The 20,304-nt window shown below is 35.3% G+C and overlaps 1 protein-coding gene across 1 annotated transcript in view; it reads left to right on the top strand.

The window, feature by feature from the left end:
• The first annotated feature begins 7,073 nt into the window (after positions 1–7,073).
• Positions 7,074–20,304, top strand: part of LOC100772078 (contactin-6) — a 196,072-nt gene continuing 182,841 nt past the window's right edge. The window contains exons 1-2 of the mRNA XM_035448787.1: positions 7,074–7,192; positions 15,512–15,687. Of these exons, the coding sequence (XP_035304678.1) occupies positions 15,546–15,687 (142 nt within the window). The 5' untranslated portion in view covers positions 7,074–7,192; positions 15,512–15,545. The remainder of the gene's footprint in view (positions 7,193–15,511; positions 15,688–20,304) is intronic.

Below are 20,304 nucleotides of genomic sequence, written 5' to 3'. Positions count from 1 at the left end.
TAATTTCTGTCTGTAAGACCAGTCCATTGGTGAGAGTGGGGTATTGAAGCATTACACAATTAACATATAAGGTTAGAGGTATGATTTAAGCTTTAGCAATGTTTCTTTTGCATACATGGGTTCCTTGTGTTTGGGTCTAGATCTTAAGAATTGCTATGTCCTCTTGGTGTATTTTTCATTTCCATCTCTTGTTATTCATTTTGGATGGAAGTCTATTTTAACAAAATTTGCTTCTTAGACCGATCGCTTGGAAAGTATTTTTCCAACCTTTTATTCAGACATAATATTTATCTTTAACATTGCACTATGTTTCTTGAATGCAGTAGAAGGACAGATTCTGTTTTTATATCCATTCTGTTACACTTTGTCTTTTTATTGGAGAATTGAGCCCATTGATGTTGAGAGAGATTAATGATCAATGATTGTTAATTCCTGTTATTTTGTTGTTGTATTTGGTTGTTGTTGTTGTTGTTGTTGGTGGTGGTGGTGGTGGTGGTGGTGGTGTGTGTGTGTGTGTGTGTGTGTGTGTGTGCATGTGTGCATGTTTCCTTCATTGAGTTTTGCTGGTGTGCAATTTTCCATTGCCAGTGTTTTCATGGGTGCAATTAACTTAGTCTTGTTGGAGTTTTCCTGCTAGTAACTTGTGTAGGCCTGGACTATGGGTAGTCAATGTTTAAATTTGACTTTATCATGAAATACCTATTTTTCCACCTATGGTAATTGAAAGTTTTGCTGGGTATTATAGTCTGGGCTGTCATTTTTGGTCTTTTAGCGTGTGCTAGACATCGATCCAAGTCCTTCTGGCTTTTTGAATTTCCATTGTGAATTCAGGTATCATTCTAAGACTTCTGTCCTTATATGTCACCTAGTCTTTTTCGTTGCATCTTTTAATGTTCTTTCTTTATTCTGTATAAAAAGGACGGTTTTTAACTTTAAAATACTAAGGCTATATAGAATAAGAACAGTTATCAAATAAAAATTACATTTACCTTAATCAGACCCTTTGTATTTGGCAAAATCAAGGAACATACTCCATTATTAATCTTATCTTGGTGAGTCCAAAGCTCTGTTGGACCTAATTGAACTTTTATCACAACCAAGGAAAAATGTAAGTATAACTATCTAGTCTTCAACTTTATCAAAGTCCTCAGAAGAATATAATATAATGCTGAGTAAACATGAATTTCAGTTCAACCAACCTCCAAAAATATAGAAATGACAGATATTGGGCTGCCTGGACAGTTTCCTGGGGTTCCTCTGCAATGTTGGGTCACTATCTTTAGGTTACAACCCAGAATGTCTGAAAGACTTTTCTATGAATTTAAAAGGACATTACTGCATTGTTTTGGCAAAGTTTGGCAGTCAATTTCTTGTATGTCCTGCTTGTCCAGTTTGGACAGTACAATGTCACCAGTCAAGGCAAGGACAGTGTCTTGCCCAAATGCTTAGCTTTGCCTAGCTTTGCCATGAGATAAAACTCTACATGGAGTTTCTTTGATGTCTGTCATCTTCTTTGAATTATCAGTGCTTGTAGGAGAAGATGTGTCACACTTCGATGAAATATCTTAGGTTATTTAACATCTTAAATGCCACATTCTGTAAGTCTTTGAAGTGTTTGAAGATCACCTCTCTATCTAAAAATAAATCTGTTGAATATTGAAAATATAAATAATATGACTACAGCTGTGATTGTTATAAATGATTATTAACCTGCATTTCTAAATTATATACTATATTTCAGCTGCATAAGCACAATACCCAAACAAGGATATAAATATATACAGTATAACAAAAAATAATTTTAAATTTGTGTCTATATATAAAAATCAACACGAATGTAAAATATTTGAGGGTAAAGGTTGTCTTTTTATCCTATTTTCTTAAATCCATAGCCGATCAAATGGCCAAAACCACCCACCCCATCTCTTGAGAATGTGGGCTTTGTGCTCCCTAGATGGCTTTCTGTTGTCTTGGCAATCACATCTTTAGGGGTCTCTGAAAAAAATTGAGATAATGGTCAAGTCCTGGGAAAACTAGTCATAGCATTTGTTGTCCAGTCTGTGTGCAATGGGAAAGTTCAAGGCTTATCTGGAGTCCTTGCTAGAATAGGTTGTGAGGCTGAACCATTTCAGTCAGTAGCCTTGAAACTGTTCTGGATGCAAAACTCTGAGGAACTACAACAGAGCTGTTATGAGAGGCTGGGTTCCTGGGCCACATATTTTCAATGGTGACTGGTCCCTTTGTTCTGAGAAGACACAAAGTTTCAAAGGTAGTATACGTATCTGCATTAAAATAATTATGCCCTGTGTATTGTACATAAGGCAGCCAAAGATGATTTTTGTTTCATGTTTGAGCAGGTAAAATTTATGTCACCTGTCTTGTAGTTTTTCTTGGTTTATTTCGGTATGTCTGAAGCCAAGATTTTCAGGAGGTCTCCCCCCATCAAACCTGATCTCTATTAACCCTGAATGAATCTATAGCCTTTCATTTCCTGTGGAAACAAAAGCATAGCTTCTTCCTCAACTCAATGCCTTCCATTTCAAAGTCAAGGCATTCCTAAAATATATAGTCTTGTTTAATTCAGCAGTCCCCTTTATATCAAATACCTCTCAACATCTGTTGTTTAATCATCAGGATTCAAAAATTTTAAAGACAACACTATTCAGGATCCAGACTCCCTGTGCAATTTCATTGTTATGTGGCTTCCCCCTTTATATTATTTGCTCTTTCTTTAAAGATTTTACTTTATTATTTCTAAAGTATTTTTCCTGATGCCTGTCTATGCACATACATTTTCTTTTCTTTCATTAGCCTATGCACATTTTTAAACATATTTAAAAATTATTTCCATCTGGATTTGTCTAACTGCTTATCTCTATTCTTTCCTGACCACATGGGCCAAACTTTAAATTGTTAAATGGCAACATCTAGGCGTAGGCCTTTCACCACTGCACTGGCAGGTAGCAACACCCATTTGTCAGTCAGTGAAAGAAGAGCTCTACACCCTGTGGGCTACTGAATACCTTGGGGTATTCAGTATCCCAAAGTCTATGATGTTAGTGCCTGTGCTGTGGCAGACGTATCTGCCTTTTCTTGGGCCCTATGTGAAAATTTGGATCCCCACTTTGGAATTTCAAACTTAAGAGCTTTCTTTTGAGCCACCAACTGGCTTCCAAATGATAACATTAGTAGGTATCAATGCTTAGCCTTATCTTAGATTTTATTTTAATCTGTTTCTTTTTACCTACATTTTGTCTTGGGGCCTCTTACCTTTATTTCTTTTTGCATATCTTATTTTCTTGCTGTCTCCATGCCTGGCTGGATGCTTCTTGGCTTCTGGCCCCAGGCATATCCCTCTCTTTCTCCCCTTTTCTTCTCCTACTTATTTTATGTGCCTGGTAGCCCTGCCTATTCCTCTCCTGCCTAGATATTGACCATTCAGTTTTTTGTTAGACCAATCAGGTACCCTAGGCAGGCAAGGTAAAACAAATACAACACACATTTACATAATTAAACAAATGCAGCACAAAAAATTAACACATTTTTTACATCATTAAATGTAAAATAAACAAATGTAGCACATTGTTATGTAATTCAAATAATATTCTACAGCAGGCTGTTAACAGGTTGTGGGTGATGTCTTACCTGGGGTAATTAGAATAGTCTGGCTTCCAATTAATTAATTAATATGAAAAGAAAGAAATAAAAGGTCTTGACATTAGCTTAGCCCAAGCAAAAACTCAGTGTTTCTGCCTCAGCTTCCAGCATGCTGGGATCACAGGTCTGCAGCATAGACCATACCTTCAGTTTCATCCCCAAGCATTCTCAATAAGAAATATCAAATCCAACACTGATATTATTTGTAGTATTATTTGTGTCCTATTGGAAAGAGATTGTTAGACATCATTATGTTGGAAATACGCCTCTGTGGGTGTTAGAACCAAGAAATTCTTTTATTTGGAACATCTGCAGATATTTTTACATTATATTCTGCAGAGAATACTCATTTTGAATTTGAAGATATTATTGTCTCTTCTTTTGCTATTAGATGACCTAAGATGTAAACCTGGTAATGCAAATGTTTCAGTTTGAAAATCAGTCCCCTAGCCTGCATATCCACTGGTTTTGAGTATCCTTTCTCTCAAATGTCCCTGGAGTGTGGGATTTTTTTTTCAGTGAAAGCAACTTCATCATTTTTCTGGGCCCTCTGTCTTATTTCTAATTTAGTGAAGTGAAACCTTTATGTGAGGTTGGTTTATCTTTCTGTTTTCTACCAATTAAATTTGTTTATTTTCTGTGTTTTTAAAACATGTTAATTGAAGGTTATTAGTCTTATTTAGGTAATTTATCCTTCAGTGATGTCTATTTTGTTGCTTTCATATTCCAATCATAGTATTATTTCTCTAATGGTGCTGTTTGGGTTAGAATTTTTATCCTTAATTTTATATCTGACAGTTCACCTGAGTCTATTGTTCATATATTTCAATCTTTGCAGCATTATTTTAAAATATATATATATATATATATTCATATATATTAGATAGATAGATAGATAGATAGATAGATAGATAGATAGATAGATAGATAGAATTTGGCTTTTTTGAAATTATGTGTTCTATGATTTCTGGGTATCTATGGCATGCTGTGTTTTTGTTGTCATATTTCTTGGGGTTTCCTCTAGCCCATCTTTCTCATATTGTTCATGCTCAAGGAGTATTTATATAAAAGACTTCCAATCACTTAATAAAGATCATATTTTTCAACTTATTAGTCATCTTATCTGGGACCTTCATGATTTATTCCTTGTAGCACCTGTTTGAACTTTGGATATGTTGTGAAAACTTACATTTTGTAGTCTTGGGGAATCGTGGATCATGGAGTTGGCTGAAATTTAGTCTTGTTTGGTTTTGTTTTGCAAATCACTGATATTGATAAGTGTCTTTAAATGACATTGTATTAAGATTAGCCTTGGATAAACCACAAATATACATCACTGGGAGAGATTCCACTTTTCTAGTGGACTCTGCAGTTGTGGCTGGAGTGTTTAGGCCCAAGTCTGAAAAGAAAATGGAGTTAGCATCATAATCTACTAGCCAACCAATTCAATAATGTTGTGTAAAAACAATTTTGATATTGGAACATATATCCATGTGCATCATATCTGGCTACCTTCAGATATGAATATCTTAAAAAAGAATTCTCATGACGTTATTTTATCAGTAAATTTCATGAGCAGGGGAAAGACTAAGGGTTTGAAAACTTTCAATTCTGTGACCAGAGCCATACAGCCTTATTTAGGAAGGTTTCTTAGTATTGCTGTTATTATTATTGGTGAAATGTTGTCATGATTGTTGTTTTCCCTGGTATGTTTGATGCAGTTTGTCATGTCTTGCATATATCACAGGTCTAGGAATAAATGGTCTTGATTGCCTTCTTTCTAAAATAACCTTTGCAACAATCCTTAGATACAATACCTATATTGTGTTTATCATAGGATTATAGGACTAACATTATTCAGGGATTTATCCAGGACTGTGTAACTCAGAGCTGACTATTAAAATTTAAACTTTTGATTGTGTATACTACTCTGACAAAGACCAACATGCTGAAATTAAAGATTAAAATCTCTACTGAAAGAATTATTTTACTGGGTGGAAATACTTTAGATGTTTAATGGATGCAGCATAGGCAAGTGGATTATGAAGAAAAATTATGAATGCATTTATTTAATTTTATGCCTTCTCATAAGGTAGATAAAAATTTGCAAAAATTTATCCAACTTACTAGGCTTTGACTTTGTCATCTAAAAATAATAAGAATGGTAATGGTGATGATGTCTGTGTCAGTGGTGAATACTATCATAGCTCTTTGACTCTCGATTTGCTTGTAAACTGCATGGTATGACATAATTTATAACAAGAATAACATTAAAACCAAAACAATTATACCTAATAAAGTCATGGTTGTTGCTCTACCTGCTAGGGCTGCTGTGCTTCCATGTTGTGTACCTTTATACACTGGTTCTTCTGTCTTTCCAAATTGATATGTATGCTTAAATAATAAAATTTTGATTCTCTGGCTCTACATGTATGGAGTGAGCAGCCTACAACTAAGTCCTAAGGCTAAGTTTCTGGTCCATAGTTTATATTTTCATATAAAAACAAATGCTTTCTTCTACCTTTCTTCTCCTACCTTTCCTCCTTGGCTTTCCCCCACAATATTTCTGTCCATAGCACTGACGTAGGGCTGTGTAAAAAAAAAAAAAAATCCAGACATATTCAATGTGAGACCAGGGACTCTAGCTGTCCAATGCCTGGTGTTGGAGCCACTGAGGGGTAATAAATAAGTGATGCAGGGATGGTAAAGGCAGGAGTGGGCCAGAATGAATTGCACTGGGTTGACTGATAGTGGCTACATGAGAGAAAGAGAAAAAAAAAAAAGGACAGCAATTGAATGAGTTTGGACCCTCAACTTTGATTACAAAAGGTTTTTTGTCTTTTGTTTTTTCTTTTTAAGTAATGGTTAAATGGAGCAAAAGGATTAGATGCATAAGTCATGTTAATTTATTCATTCTACTGTTTTTATTCTGATGGTTTAGATTGTTATTTGCTATATGAAGTATAAACTACAAAATTTGGGATGAAAGCAGCCCAGTTCCCAAAATTAATCTGCACAGTTCAGAAAAGAGTCATTTAAAAATATTTTATTACTTTTTAATGAGTATATATGTGGGAGTACAAAGGACAGAGGACAACTTTCAGAAGTTTGTTCCTGCCTTTCTTCTTGCAGTCTGCTGTTGTTTCTGGTGCTACACTGCATAAACCAGTTGTATTGCATTTGACTTTCAGATGGGTTCTGGGACTTAAACTTGGATCATCAACCACATACAGTTGGCACATTTACTGGCCTCAGGTCAGAAAAAAAAATTCTTATCATTCTTGAAGAACATTGTCTGTGATCAGGCTTATTATAACATTTTCTAATGTGTAGTGATGACATTTAATACCGGTGTGCTTTCAACTAGGCATAAATAACTCAGTGGATTTTTTTCTTTTCTATCCCCAGGTGAGGGTCGTTTGAGCCGTCCTATTTTTATCCAGGAACCACAAGATGTCATTTTTCCTTTGGATTTATCCAGATCTGAAATCATTCTGACTTGTACTGCAAATGGTTACCCTTCACCCCATTACAGGTAAAACTCAACTTCCTGGTACCACTGTTGTCCTCTTTAGGGTTACAGTAAAGCAGACACAACAATAAGGATAATCAGAAATACTATGTTTTAGTAGTAGACTTCAAGATATTTACCAGTTGGAATTCAGTTTGTCTACACAATCATACAAGCATATATACATATTCTGAACCCCAATGCACTCCACCATGTTGCATTCTAGGCATCGTTTCCAGGTGACTGGTCTATTGCTTCTTTGGCATTTATTCTTGAGAGTAGTAGAAATCAGGGCCATATATACTTAGAACTAAGAAAGAGTGAAGACCCCAAGAAATATGAGAAGAAAGAAGCAAAGGAAGGAAGAAATGAGCAAGAGAAAGATTTAATTTCACAACTTGAAAAAGTTCTAGCTTATTTTGCATTCAGTATATATCTACTTCAGTTTAAGGGCACTGCCTCATTTTCCCCATATACAATAGTTATGAAAATGGCCTCCCATAAACAAATAAACAAGATAAAAATTTCAATATATTTCATGAGATCAAATTCTAAAACTTTGCAGGAGCTCCCACAGTGCCAAAAATATTAATTGCAGAAAAACTATCCTGAAAGTAATTGTGTACATTCTAAGGACAAGAAAGGATTTTTATTACAGGCAGAAATATTTGTCTCTCACACAGAATTTATTTTCAAAGACATCATTTGTATGTTATTTCAAATTGCTCTGGCTTTTCTCACAATTGTCTGTCTAAAAAGAGCTCGTGAAGTCTTCTCTGGGATCCTTGCAATACCCAATACATTCGATTAAATTAAAATTGTAGCAAAAATATTTAAAACTTACAAATTTTTCCTCATGCATCCTTTTGTCTTCCAATCACTAAAAAGTAATACAGTAAAGGACAGAGTGAGAGGAAGAATTAATCTTTGTTGTCTTATTTATTCAGTTGCCATGTGGGTAGAATTCATATCTATGAATGTAAGTATGTAAGTTGTATTTTTTAATTTTTTATAAGTTTTATATTAAATAAAATGTTTTGTTGGTAACAACTGTGTACAATGTGAATATAGGAAGAAAAATAATAAGCACCAGAATGACAATTGGTCATGTGATGTGGTGATCTGAATTTTGAAAGCATTTCCACAAAGTTTTAATTTTTAGTAGACTTAGAATTGACATGACATACACAAAAAGCAACAACTGAGTCAATTCTAGGTAACTGTGTTGGCTTTCCTGGTTTTCCACATTGTGATGAAATACAGCCTACACATACATATGATAACTCAAGGAATAGGTTGGATATTTAAACCAAGATCATCTGTGCATTATGTTGTATTTAACTTATATTATGTAGCCTATATTCCTCATCTTACATTAATAACTAAACAGTGTAAAATCTTTTTTTATGTAAAAAATTCTTAACTTAATTCTAGTCAATTGATTTAGAAAGACCAATCACTTTACTAATTGTTTTACTCAAATTGGGACATTTTTTATTTTTTGTGGTTTACTTGTATTTTTAATAGATTATTATTATTTTTATTAGAAACAAGCTTCTTTTACATGTCAATCTCAGTTTCCTCTCCCTCTCCTCCTATCCTTCCCTACCCCCACCCCTATACCAAACCCTTTCTGCTCCCAGAGAGGTCGAGGCCTTCCATTGGGGATCTTTAAAGTCTGGTATGTCTTTTGGAGCAGGGCCTAGACCATCCCCCTTGTGTCTAGGCTGAGAGAGTATCCCTTTATGTGGAGAGGGCTCCCAAAGTCCATTCCTATACCAGGGATAAATACTGAAACACTACCAGAGGCCCCATAGATGGCCTAGACCCTGGTTTCCCAGCTATCAGCCTGCGGTCCATGAGCAATCCCTTGTTCAGGTCAGCTGTCCCTGTGGGTTTCTCCAGTCTGGAAATGGCCACTTTGCTCATGACTCCTCCCTCTCTACAACTGGATTCCAGAGTTCAGTTCAGAGTTTAGCTGTGGGTGTCTGGCTCTGCTTCCATCAGCTACTAGATGAAGGTTCTATGATGGCATATAATCAATCTCATTATCAGAGAAGGGCATTTAAGGTAGATTCTCAATCCAGCCACACTGATCCCCTAAGAAGAGAAAGTAGATGGTACCCTCAAATGAATTGGTACAGGAGACCACTTCCTGAAGATAACACCAGTAGCACAGACACTGAGATCAACAATTAATAAATGAAACCTCCTGAAACTAAGAAGCTTTTGTAAGGCAAAGGACTCACTCAACAAAACAAAACAGCAGCCCACAAAATGAGAAAAGATATTCAGCAAGCCTATTATATCTGACAGAGTGCTGAATTCAAAAATATGCAAAGAACTCAATAAACTAGTCATCAAAACAATAACTAATCCAATTAAAAACTGGGGAACAGAACTAAATAGAGAATTCTCAATGGAGAATCTAAAATGGCTGAAAGACACATAAGAAATTGGTCAACATCCTTAGCCATCCTTAGCCTGATTATAAAGACAGGTTTTTAGTGCATCAATGATATAAATAATGAATATGGTTAGGAGTTCTTACGGTGCTAAATTGCTTATGTTCCCTAGGTATTTGTAAACTAGAAAACTAAAAACAAACAATTGAGCTTCTTATTTCTAATGCAAATCAAAACAACTCTGAGATACCATCTTACTCCTGTCAGAATGGCTAAAATAAAAAACACCACTGATAGTTTAGGCTGGATGTGGAGACAGGGGAATACTCCTCCACTGCTGGTGGGAGTACCAACTCATGGAGCCACTTTGGGACTTTTTCTCATTTATGCTGCTGCTAATAGAAAAAAAGTAATACCTTGAGGCTGGTAAGACGGCACAGCAGTGAAGAGTATTTGCCACTCTGGTAAAGGACCAGGGTATGATATGACGTACCCACATGGTGCTCACAAAAGTCTCTAATTCCAGTTTCAATAGATGCAACATCATTTCTGGCCTCTCCTGGCACTTAAATATATGGTTCACACCCATGCATGCAGTTCAACCACCCTTACACTTAAAATAAAATTTGTAGAAAGGAGGTATTACTTAATTTAACCTTAAATTAACTTAATTTAAAATGGACTATATAAAATATAATTAATAAAATGTTTAGGATTACCATATTTGAAATTATGGCTTGAGTATTTAAAAGCTAATTCAGGTGATATAAAATGTAGGTAAAGTTTCACGGCATAGTATCTGAATGCCTACAAGTTTTTAAGTTTGTTAAATATATCTTAAATCAGTAAAGTATATTTTTAAAATTTATTTTTTGCATTAAGTATAAAAGTATGAGCAACCGATTGTAAGGACAGGTTTTTAGAGCATCTATGATATAAATAATGAATATGTTTAGGAGTTCTAAAAGTGCTAAATGGGTTATGTTCCCTAGGTATTTGTAAACTAGAAAACAAAAACAAACAATTGAGCTTCTTATTTCTAATCTTTAAAAAGCGATTCAAAACATCCCTGTATTTACATAATAAACTCAAAAGCAAGAGAGTTTGGAATGGGAAAAGAATTAAATTTATAATGCCTAAATGCCAGACTCAGACCCAAATTCTTTGATAATATAACAAAGGGCAGTGGTATTTCATGCACTGTATTCTAGCTGTACAATGTAAACACATTGCCATTTCTGCTTACATTTGTGTTTTTTTCTTTTTACAATTTAGTAATAATGATATTAAAGTTAGATTATTTGGTAGAGTGTACACTGGAGAAAAGGTCTTTATTATTAAACAGTCCAAGGTTATCCAGGTTATGTAGGCAAAATGAGAAACAGTTCAAGAGAGCCTTATATTAAAATTAAGAATTATCTTTTCTTGTGGAATCTCTTTCTGACAAATAACTGCAGGAGGATCATTTCTCCTTTGAGTAAATACTACCTCCTCTTTGGTGTGACAGTGGCCTTCCCTACACAGTATTTTTTTTTTAATCAGTTGCTATAAGATTTTTGTTTTGTTATTCTAGTCAGGATCATAGCACCATTTTTTCTAACTTTTTCCTTTTTGACCCAAATGCACTGTTACACTGATAATTTTGTGGGGAAAAAGTTGTTTATATTATTGTTGTTCTGTAAATTATGTATAGTAAATTGAATCTCATGGGAGGAAAGAGCTATCTTTAAAAGTAGGTCTTTGGAAATAGTTAAGGAATAACTTGAGTAAAGTCATTTTCAGTGAAATAAATGCCTTTATAAACAGGAGCACAATTAAAGTCAAAAGCCAGGATGGATTTCCTGTATAGTTTCAAACCACAAGGTAATAGAGCTGAGAAAGGGAACCAGTCAAAAGGATAAACAAAGGGACTGGGCTACACAAAACCAATGGTGAGAGACAATTGCCAATCACTAGAATACTGAGGAAAATAAAATAGCAGAGAACTTAATCCCAAATATTCTTTTTTTCCCAAGGCCAGACAGGTGTATTACTGAGTTTGAGGCCTGGCCAGTCTACAGAGTGAGGCTCTGTCTCAAAATAAATACACAGATACTTAATTAGTTAGTGAATAAAACATAAAATGGAAAGTAAAATATTCTTGACATATGCTAGTAGTATCATCAGTGTACCACAGCCAGGTAATTTCCAGCACTCGGGAGGCAGAGGCAGACAGATCACTGTGAGTTCAAGGCCAGCCTGGTCTCCAGAGCGAGTGGCAGGATAGGCTCCAAAGCTACACAGAGAAATCCTGTCTCAGAAAAAAAAAATTACCAGTGCTGAATTCTGGTATCTATTGATAATTACTCATAACCAGGAGAGAATTGAGCAACTCATTAAATGCTAGCCTCTCCTAGAAAATGAGGGAGTCAAAAAAATGGTAATCTTGAGTTGGGCTTCCGTGGAGCATGCCTCTAATCACAGCATTTGGGAGGCAGAGGCAGGCAGATCTCTGTGAGTTCCAGGACAACCTGATCTTCAAACAGGGTTTCAGGATAGTCAGTAAATTCTCAGGTGATGTTATTCTCTTCTCATAAGTTTCTCCAGTTCCTGTTAAAGACTTCCTGCAATCAAGCCTGGTATACACTGTGAAAGTTTTATAATAGAAATACACAAGGATGCACAGGACAGTAATGGGATAGCAGACAAGAGGGCTCTTTTCCTGGAAGGAACAGGTTCAATTCATTCTGTAATATCTGCAGCAGACAAACTTAGAATGGAGATTTTCATGTTTTCCTCCAGTGGTCTGGGGCTGGACTCAGATGTAGGTGCCTGTAAGAAGGACTTAAGACAGAGAACCGACTTGTGAGAAATACCACACAAAGACATACATGGATGTGCATATTACCAAGGACCGCAAATAGAGCTCCCAGTCATATTGTCCAGTCAGGTCTCAACCACCTAATTATGAGAGATATTCCTCAGTAAAAGAATTTTTCAGTTCAAATTCATCACATATTCTAAAACTAATATGTTAGTTCATATGCTAAAGTATTCCCTCAACACACATCTTCTAGTTTGTATCATAGGAAAATTTGCTTGGATATATAATGCCATCAGTAAAGCATGTCTGACAGCTACTGTAATGAAGTAAAACTATTTCTCCATTTATTTAAGCATATTAATTAGGACAAAGCCCACACCCAGAGCTGAACTCCTGATCTATATGCACAGTTTAATAATCATTGTACCATAGTGATTAGAATGATTACGGGGCTACTGTGAAAAATTCATTTGCAGCAGCAAAGCCAACAACTTTGAATTTGTGTTGAAAAACAATTACTGAGCTTAATTAGGAGCATGTAATGATGACAGCAGTTATTTCAGTGATTGATTCCAAAATTAAAGAGAGCTGGCAAACTAAGTATGGTATACCCTTCTCTTTGAAAATGATAGCGAACACAGAGGTCTGAGACCATGCCCTGCAAACGAATTATGAAAGACAGTTTGCAGTGAGAGCAAGGGGAATATTGGTATCTTGAGACGGGTCTGTGGGAAGGAAAATGTCCTGCTTTTTTGTTATAAGAGCACAAACAAGAAGCAGTGTGTACAAATTACTATTGAAAAAATTGGTGGGAAACCCAGTCTGTATAGATGGACTCTTTGATGGCTGCTGTTCATCTTTGTTTTATTAAAAAGAGGTTAATATATGTAGGAGGGGGGCAAATCATTTTGAAGTTGGTTCAAATCCTCTTGTTGATTTGATATTTGAGCCATCACTTTGTATCTTTGATAATAGTATGGAGGAGTGCAAAATTATGTATTTCTTTCTGTTTTAGTAGATATTAGCCAGATTTTTCACCAATGAATCTGTCACAATGCTGTCCCCCAAATCAATGGTATTCAAAAGAACTTTGTAGAATGTCATTCTTTTCTCACAACTACCCACCTTAACAAAATATTTTAAACACAATTTCACAATGAATGGAAGAATCATAACAAGGCTGACACATGCCCTAAACGTATGGTTTGAAAACTGGGTATGTTATGTAGGAGGAGGCCATTTGGTGGTAGGCTCAGGTCAAATTACCCTAAAGCAGTTGTTCTCAACCTGTGGGTCATGACCCCTTTTGGAAGTCAAAGGAGCCTTTCATAGCAGGGTATCTGAAAAAAAAAAAAAACAGATATTTACCTTATGATTCTTAACAGTTGAAAATATGAGTTAGAAAATGACAACAAAAATAATTTTATGGATGGTGAGCACCATAACATGAGGAAATATATTTAGGATACCAGAATCAGGATGGTTGAGAACAACTGCCCTAAAGCCTGGAAACAATAGCAGAAGCAGAAGGTCTTTCCCATCTCCCCCTTGCCCTTCTATTTTTAAACTAAGAATAGAGTTTTCATTTCAGAAGTTAGTTCCTGGGGACCCTAAGCAAAAGAACTTACTTTTTCCTGATGATACATAATCCTCAGTCCATGTTGAATTTTCACTAACTCTGAACATCAACCTTACTTGTTATTATTATCCTGACAACTGGACATCCTTAAATAAAGCCAGCACTATATATATACATCGGTCTGTAAATGGGAATTTTGTTTCTGAAAACCCCAATGTCATGGAAAGCTATATGGAATGTCTGTGTGTGTGCTAATGCACAGTTATAGACCCTCAACAACAACCCTGACAATAAATGAAGAGAAGTTTGGCTCTTTTATCTTTTTTTCATCTCTACAAGTGCAAGTTATGATTAATTACTTTTAAATTCCAATTTCCATAAATAATTTATATGACTACATACAACTTGTAACTTTGAGATATATCTCATTAATGTGCAATGTTTATAATTTAAAATATGAAGTTGGGAGGTTTCCAGATAAGCAGTGAATCCAGTAAGATGGGCTAAGTTTATATTTTACTGATCTTGAACTGACCAAATGGAGTCTTCTACAGGTATTTCTGCTTCCTTCCAAATAGTGCTAATGCCCTGGAATATGTAGATAATTCTAGTACTGAAGGATTGTTAGTTAGCTAATCTGAGAGATTTTGACTTCTTTAAAAAAATGTTCTCAAGCTGTATTTGTTTTGCTAGCATATAATTTTAGGTTGGCTTTCCTAAGTGCCATTGAAATATTTTCAACATGATTAATTTCCAAGTGGCAGACTCACAAAAACAATCACATTTTTAAGCTGTCACATTATTATTGTTTTTTTTATCAGCCTTGAATTGGTATTGTCAGACCATAGCTGGCATTCTTTGTGCTGGATATAATGTAGCCTTCTTGGGTTTATATCTCTAAATCATTTCTGACATTCAGTTTTGCAGTGTCAAATATGGGGATTCAGATACGGTATACATTATTTGAAAAGTCTCTAAAGAAATAGATGTCAGAATTATTGACTGCTGTCTAATTCTATTTGCCATGTTAAGAGTTCTCATACATTTCTTGTTTCATGTGAGTTAGTATTTGTAACTTATGAAGGGTAATGAGCTTCCAAACAACCTATCAGATTGTATCACTGCCCCCAGAACAGTTGTATTTGCCAGGCTTGGTAACATAGCCTTATAATCTCAGCTTGTGGAAGAATAATACAAGAGGATTGCAAGTTCCAAGCCAGTCAGGGCTTCACAGTGTGTTTGTAGTCAGCATGGGCATCTTGGTAAGAACATGTCTGAAGATTAAAAAAATAAATAAAATGACTCAGTATATGTAGCCCAGTGGTATAGCACAGAGGTGAGAGTGTGTGAGGTTGGTCCTATTTCAAACTCCAGGACTACTAACAAAAACAACACTCTTGCCCTTAATAAAACTACAGATATCACCCAACAAGTGATCATATGTTTGGTTTGTTTTTTTTATGATTACAGGAATACAGACAGTATAATTTTTATGATAAATAGTATTCAGTTCTCTATATTACATAAGTAATTTTATTTCATTTTTATCCTTGAAGGTGGAAACAAAATGGCACAGATATTGACTTCAGCATGACTTATCACTATAGGTTGGATGGAGGCAATTTGGCCATCAGCAGCCCCCGCACAGATCAAGATATTGGCACATACCAGTGTCTGGTCACCAACACTGTGGGTACCATTCTGAGTAGAAAAGCAAAGCTACAGTTTGCATGTAAGTTTTCGTGAAAATTCCATATTTAATATATTCTGGAAAATAGTCTGGTGATGTTGGGCCAAAAAGGTAGCCTTTCCAGTATCCTGCTCTTTAAAATCAAATAGAATTTTATGTGTATAAAATTTTTTATTTTATAAATCTAGGTTCCTGAGGATAATGGAAATCTGTTATGTTTTAGGTAGAAAATATTTTTTAAATTGTGTATTGTGTAGTATTCTTAGAAACATCTCTAAAATTGCCATATATTAATACTAAGCCCATATATCAAGTGTTGCCCCTTCATTTTTTCTTTTGTATAAGGTATTAGTGTGAATAGCACAGGAAAGCAACCCAAGGCAGTGGTGTCATGTGGGGCAGGCGGTTGATTCTCTAGGAACAGCAATCATACACCCACAGTGAGATGTAGGTGGAAATAAAGTGGTTGCCACAGGCAGGCTTTATATTAACTGTAACAATGTCCAGCTGTATCACATAAATGTCATCCAAGTAATTACCTTTGTGACATTTGGGGACATTAGCAGATGAACAATAGACACTGCTTCTTATATCCTTTATATATAGTGTTTCCAGGAACTAAAATGCTTCATATTGGATTCAATGAAAGCCTTGTTTGAGAGTAATTATATCTCACAATGTGGACAGAGTAGAAGGCTTACTTTTCCCCCTAGTGTCACATCTTGTACTAGATAACCCAGGGAACCAGAATATTAGTTGCTTCTGTTCGGCGGCTAATGGAAATGTCTGTGATGTCTATAAATTTCAAAAAACCAAATTTAAAGATTTGGCTTAGAAATAGTGTCTCATCCTACCCTGAAAAAAGTACTTTAGTCATCTGCACTTATGTTCTTCTTATGTTTCAAAGGTTATTCAGTGTTTTTATTTGAATGTCTCTATTACACTAAATAATGGTTCTTAACTTGGGATTCATATATACACATACATGCATTTTGATCATACTTACTTCTTCATTCTTCTATTTTAGTCTCCTATACTACTTTTGCTCCCCTTTCAGTGCCAACTAGTTCTCCATATGTTTTAATATCTCTGCTTATAACATAATTAGTTTCATTAGTATTGCTTACATAAGCATAAATGATGGCTTAGTCATACAAGCATGACAGCTTATCAGTAGCTATGCAACTGAAGCATATATAACTCGTTCTTTACCAACTACCATTTGTCTATAAACCTTCAGGGAACTTTGGGTCTGTGAACTGTCCAATGTTGTTCAGGGTTTGCATAGAAAATCATAGCTGACCAAAGTTCATGAATTCAGAAGCAATGGTTCAAGAGTTCCACAGCAAGAAGTCAATATTTGCATAATTCTCCATGCCTTCCTCTGGCTCTGACATTCTATTTGATCCCTTTGCTATCATGTTTTTCGAGCCTTGAAGAGGGTGTGATACAAGGTGTCTCATGTATGGCTGAGAATTCAACAGTCACTTAATTCTCATCACTTTTACCACATGTAAGTCTTTACACTTACCACTGCCCATTGTAAAACCTTTATCCAAAAAAAAAAAAAAAAAACAGTCAGGAGCACATAACTAGGTATATAAATATAATTAATTGAAGGGAACATTGACAGAGGCTCCCTATTCATTTAACAAAACCACATCAAGAGTTTCCCCGTCATGGCCTATGACCTCCTCATTCATCCTGGCTTTTGACTGGGTTTACAGTACCAACTATAAATTCTTTCCTGTGTAGGAAGTCTCCATTCCAATTAGATAGTAAGTGATAGTTTCCATAGCAAGCCCACCATTATTGGATCAGGGAGCACAGGTTGCCTTACAAATCAATAGCTTGGATATAGGGTCCACAGCTGATTATCACGGTGAATGAGCATTTTCTCTCAGCAGACAGGATAGTATGATCAGGCACTAGACGGATGGACAGCATACAGTGAACTTCCTGCCCAATTCTAGCTTGATTTCTCAGTCTGGCAAAAAGAGTATGTGGTTTCTCTTTTAGATAGGGTGATACTTTCCACATTCTTTACTTATAATGTCTCTGTTGAATGGATGAATAATAATAAAGTCAGATATTTCTGGTGTCCTTGTTTTATAGAATAGAAGCTTAAACATTAAACAGATTGTGACTTTCCCCAGGGTATATTGTTATCAAACATATTTTAATTTAATTTTATTTATTTAGGAAAAGCAGAACTTACTTAAAATGAATGCTCCTGAGATTGAATAGGAGAGACCCCCTTACAACACTGTCCACACAAGTCATGGGAGCCAACTTTCTTTATTTCAGCTTCAAATAATGCAATTTATTTTCTCAACAATTTTCTAAATGAATCCCTCAAGGCAGTAAGCTGTGTAATGAGCTTTGGGGTTGGTATTGTAGTGCCTGATGTACTACATGTGTCTCTTCATGAAGGAGACATCCAAACCCAGCTATGCAGTTTGCCCCTTTCTGTATTTAATTCTCCAGATTTCTCTCAAGAATGAGATGAAACCTAGAAGATATAAGATACACCTACCCTTACTCTATCCTTCCCCATTTCTGTCTTCTGTGAGCTTCCCCCCAATCCATCTCTTCTTAAAATTTTAATTGACTTTCCCTGATTCAGAATTACTTTAAAAAAACTTTATTATTATTTCCAACATTATTTTTGTCAGCACAGTCAAGTCAAGCGACTAAGTAGGACACTTACAACCATGTGTGTGTGGGTTTTTTTTTTTTTTTTTTTTTGGTTTGTCAAGACAGGGTTTCTCTGTGGCTTTGGGGGCTGTCCTGGAACTAGCTCTTGTAGACCAGGCTGGTCTCAAACTCACAGAGATCTGCCTGCCCCTGCCTCCCGAGGGCTGGGATTAAAGGCATGTGCCACCAACACCTGGCACCATGTGTGTTTTTAATTCATTTTTCTACACATTTTATTTATTTTTAGAAGTTCATACATGAGGTGAAATTAATCTTATTCATGTAAATCTCTGCCTCCTGGATTTCACTTTGAAGCATCCCCAAGGAAGGTAGAAAACATCTCAGTAAGATTTTTTTTTGACATTGATTTTCTCACAGGTTAAAGAATTGTTCAGATGCCACAATTAACCCAAATTTCCCAAGTTAGAAAAAAGGTATGCATCAAAATACAAATGTTTGAACTCTTGTTTATTGTTTTCTGGAAGTTTGTTGTAGCATTGATTTGTCAGACAGAGTGACTAGACTTCTAAACACCCTACATTGTTTATGTGAGGTTTTGCAGTTATATATTAGGTAACTGATAGCATTTGCTTATAACTTTTATCTTGGTTGTAGCAGTCTGATGGAGCAGACTAAGTTTGTTTTAGATATGGCCAATAATTTTCTGCCTAATGACTTATCTCAACATGAAACCTTCTTGACAATGTGGCCCATATGTAAAAAATTTCATACTATAAAATAGGGCATATATCTTTAATTTTAACAGCTCATTCACTTCTCTGTTTTTAAGGCATGTCTTGAATTATTGGATCACAAAAGTCCCTGGCCACCTTTCTTTAACATCGGATTCTCATCCTTCTTTTGTCAGGCATATTATAATTTACTCCCACCTCTACCCCAGCTGACCCAAACTTAACTCTTAAAAGGAAGTTTTGTCTCTTATCACCTCTTATCATTCACACCAGCATTTCTGAGTGATAAATCCAGCTTGGCTCTTTAATTCACTTGTAGCTGTTTGGAATTTTCTTTTATTTCTCAAGGACTTTGGTGGTAAATGTTACTGGTGGATTTCCTGTGTATGTTAAGGAATTACTTTGTACTCCTATACTCCTGTGGGGCATTTCAATGTGTGTCTGCCATTTAAAATACTGTCCCTGAAAAACTGAAGTAGGTGTTTGGAAGGAAACCTGTAATTTCACTAAGCTCTGAAAGATTGTATTATATAGAACTCTGACAATGAATACACAGACACTTGTCATTAAATCATGGATAAAACTTTTGGATTCTGCTGTACTTCATATTTAATCATGGATGATATTTCTATTACACTTCTTCTGTCAGTGCAGAAGTAAAGGTAGCATGACAGACTTCTAATTGATTTTAGTTTTATTCATCTGGCCACCACCTGCAAATACTTGGTCTTATATGTGTTAATCATAGTGATAGCATAAAGAGATTTAATGTTAGAGTTAATGCTGGCAGGTACCTCCTAATTTGAGAGTGCAAACAAGTTCTTAAGTACAGTTCTAAACAAAACAATATAAAAAGAAAGCAAATTTCCTGTGCATAGTAAATACTATTGAAACTTTTTATGTAAATTGAGTATCTTTTTCATTATAGTATAGTCTCTGATAGAATCAAAATCTCCATTTCAAAAGGGGATAAAGAATTGTTTTGCCTGTAACCACACAAAAATGAATAACATGAATGATATTCAAACATATAGATAGTGGAATACAAGATTCCATATTTCATGTACTCTGCACTGCCTCAAAAAAACTTATAAGGTGAAATAAAAGGTGGACTTTAGTTAGCTGAACAGTACACTGAACAGGAAGTAGTTAAGTTCAGAGAAAGAACATAGAATGTTATCCAAAGAAGTGGCTTTATTTGAGCATTGAGATACAAGTTTCTGTTCTTAACACAGAAGCTAGATCAAGTATAATATTAAAGCTCTACATG

Source organism: Cricetulus griseus, chromosome 8, assembly GCF_003668045.3.
Source record: "Cricetulus griseus strain 17A/GY chromosome 8, alternate assembly CriGri-PICRH-1.0, whole genome shotgun sequence".
Classification (NCBI taxonomy): Eukaryota; Metazoa; Chordata; class Mammalia; order Rodentia; family Cricetidae; genus Cricetulus; species Cricetulus griseus.
Note: the sequence above shows the minus strand (reverse complement) of the source record. Positions and strands in the feature narration are given on the sequence as shown.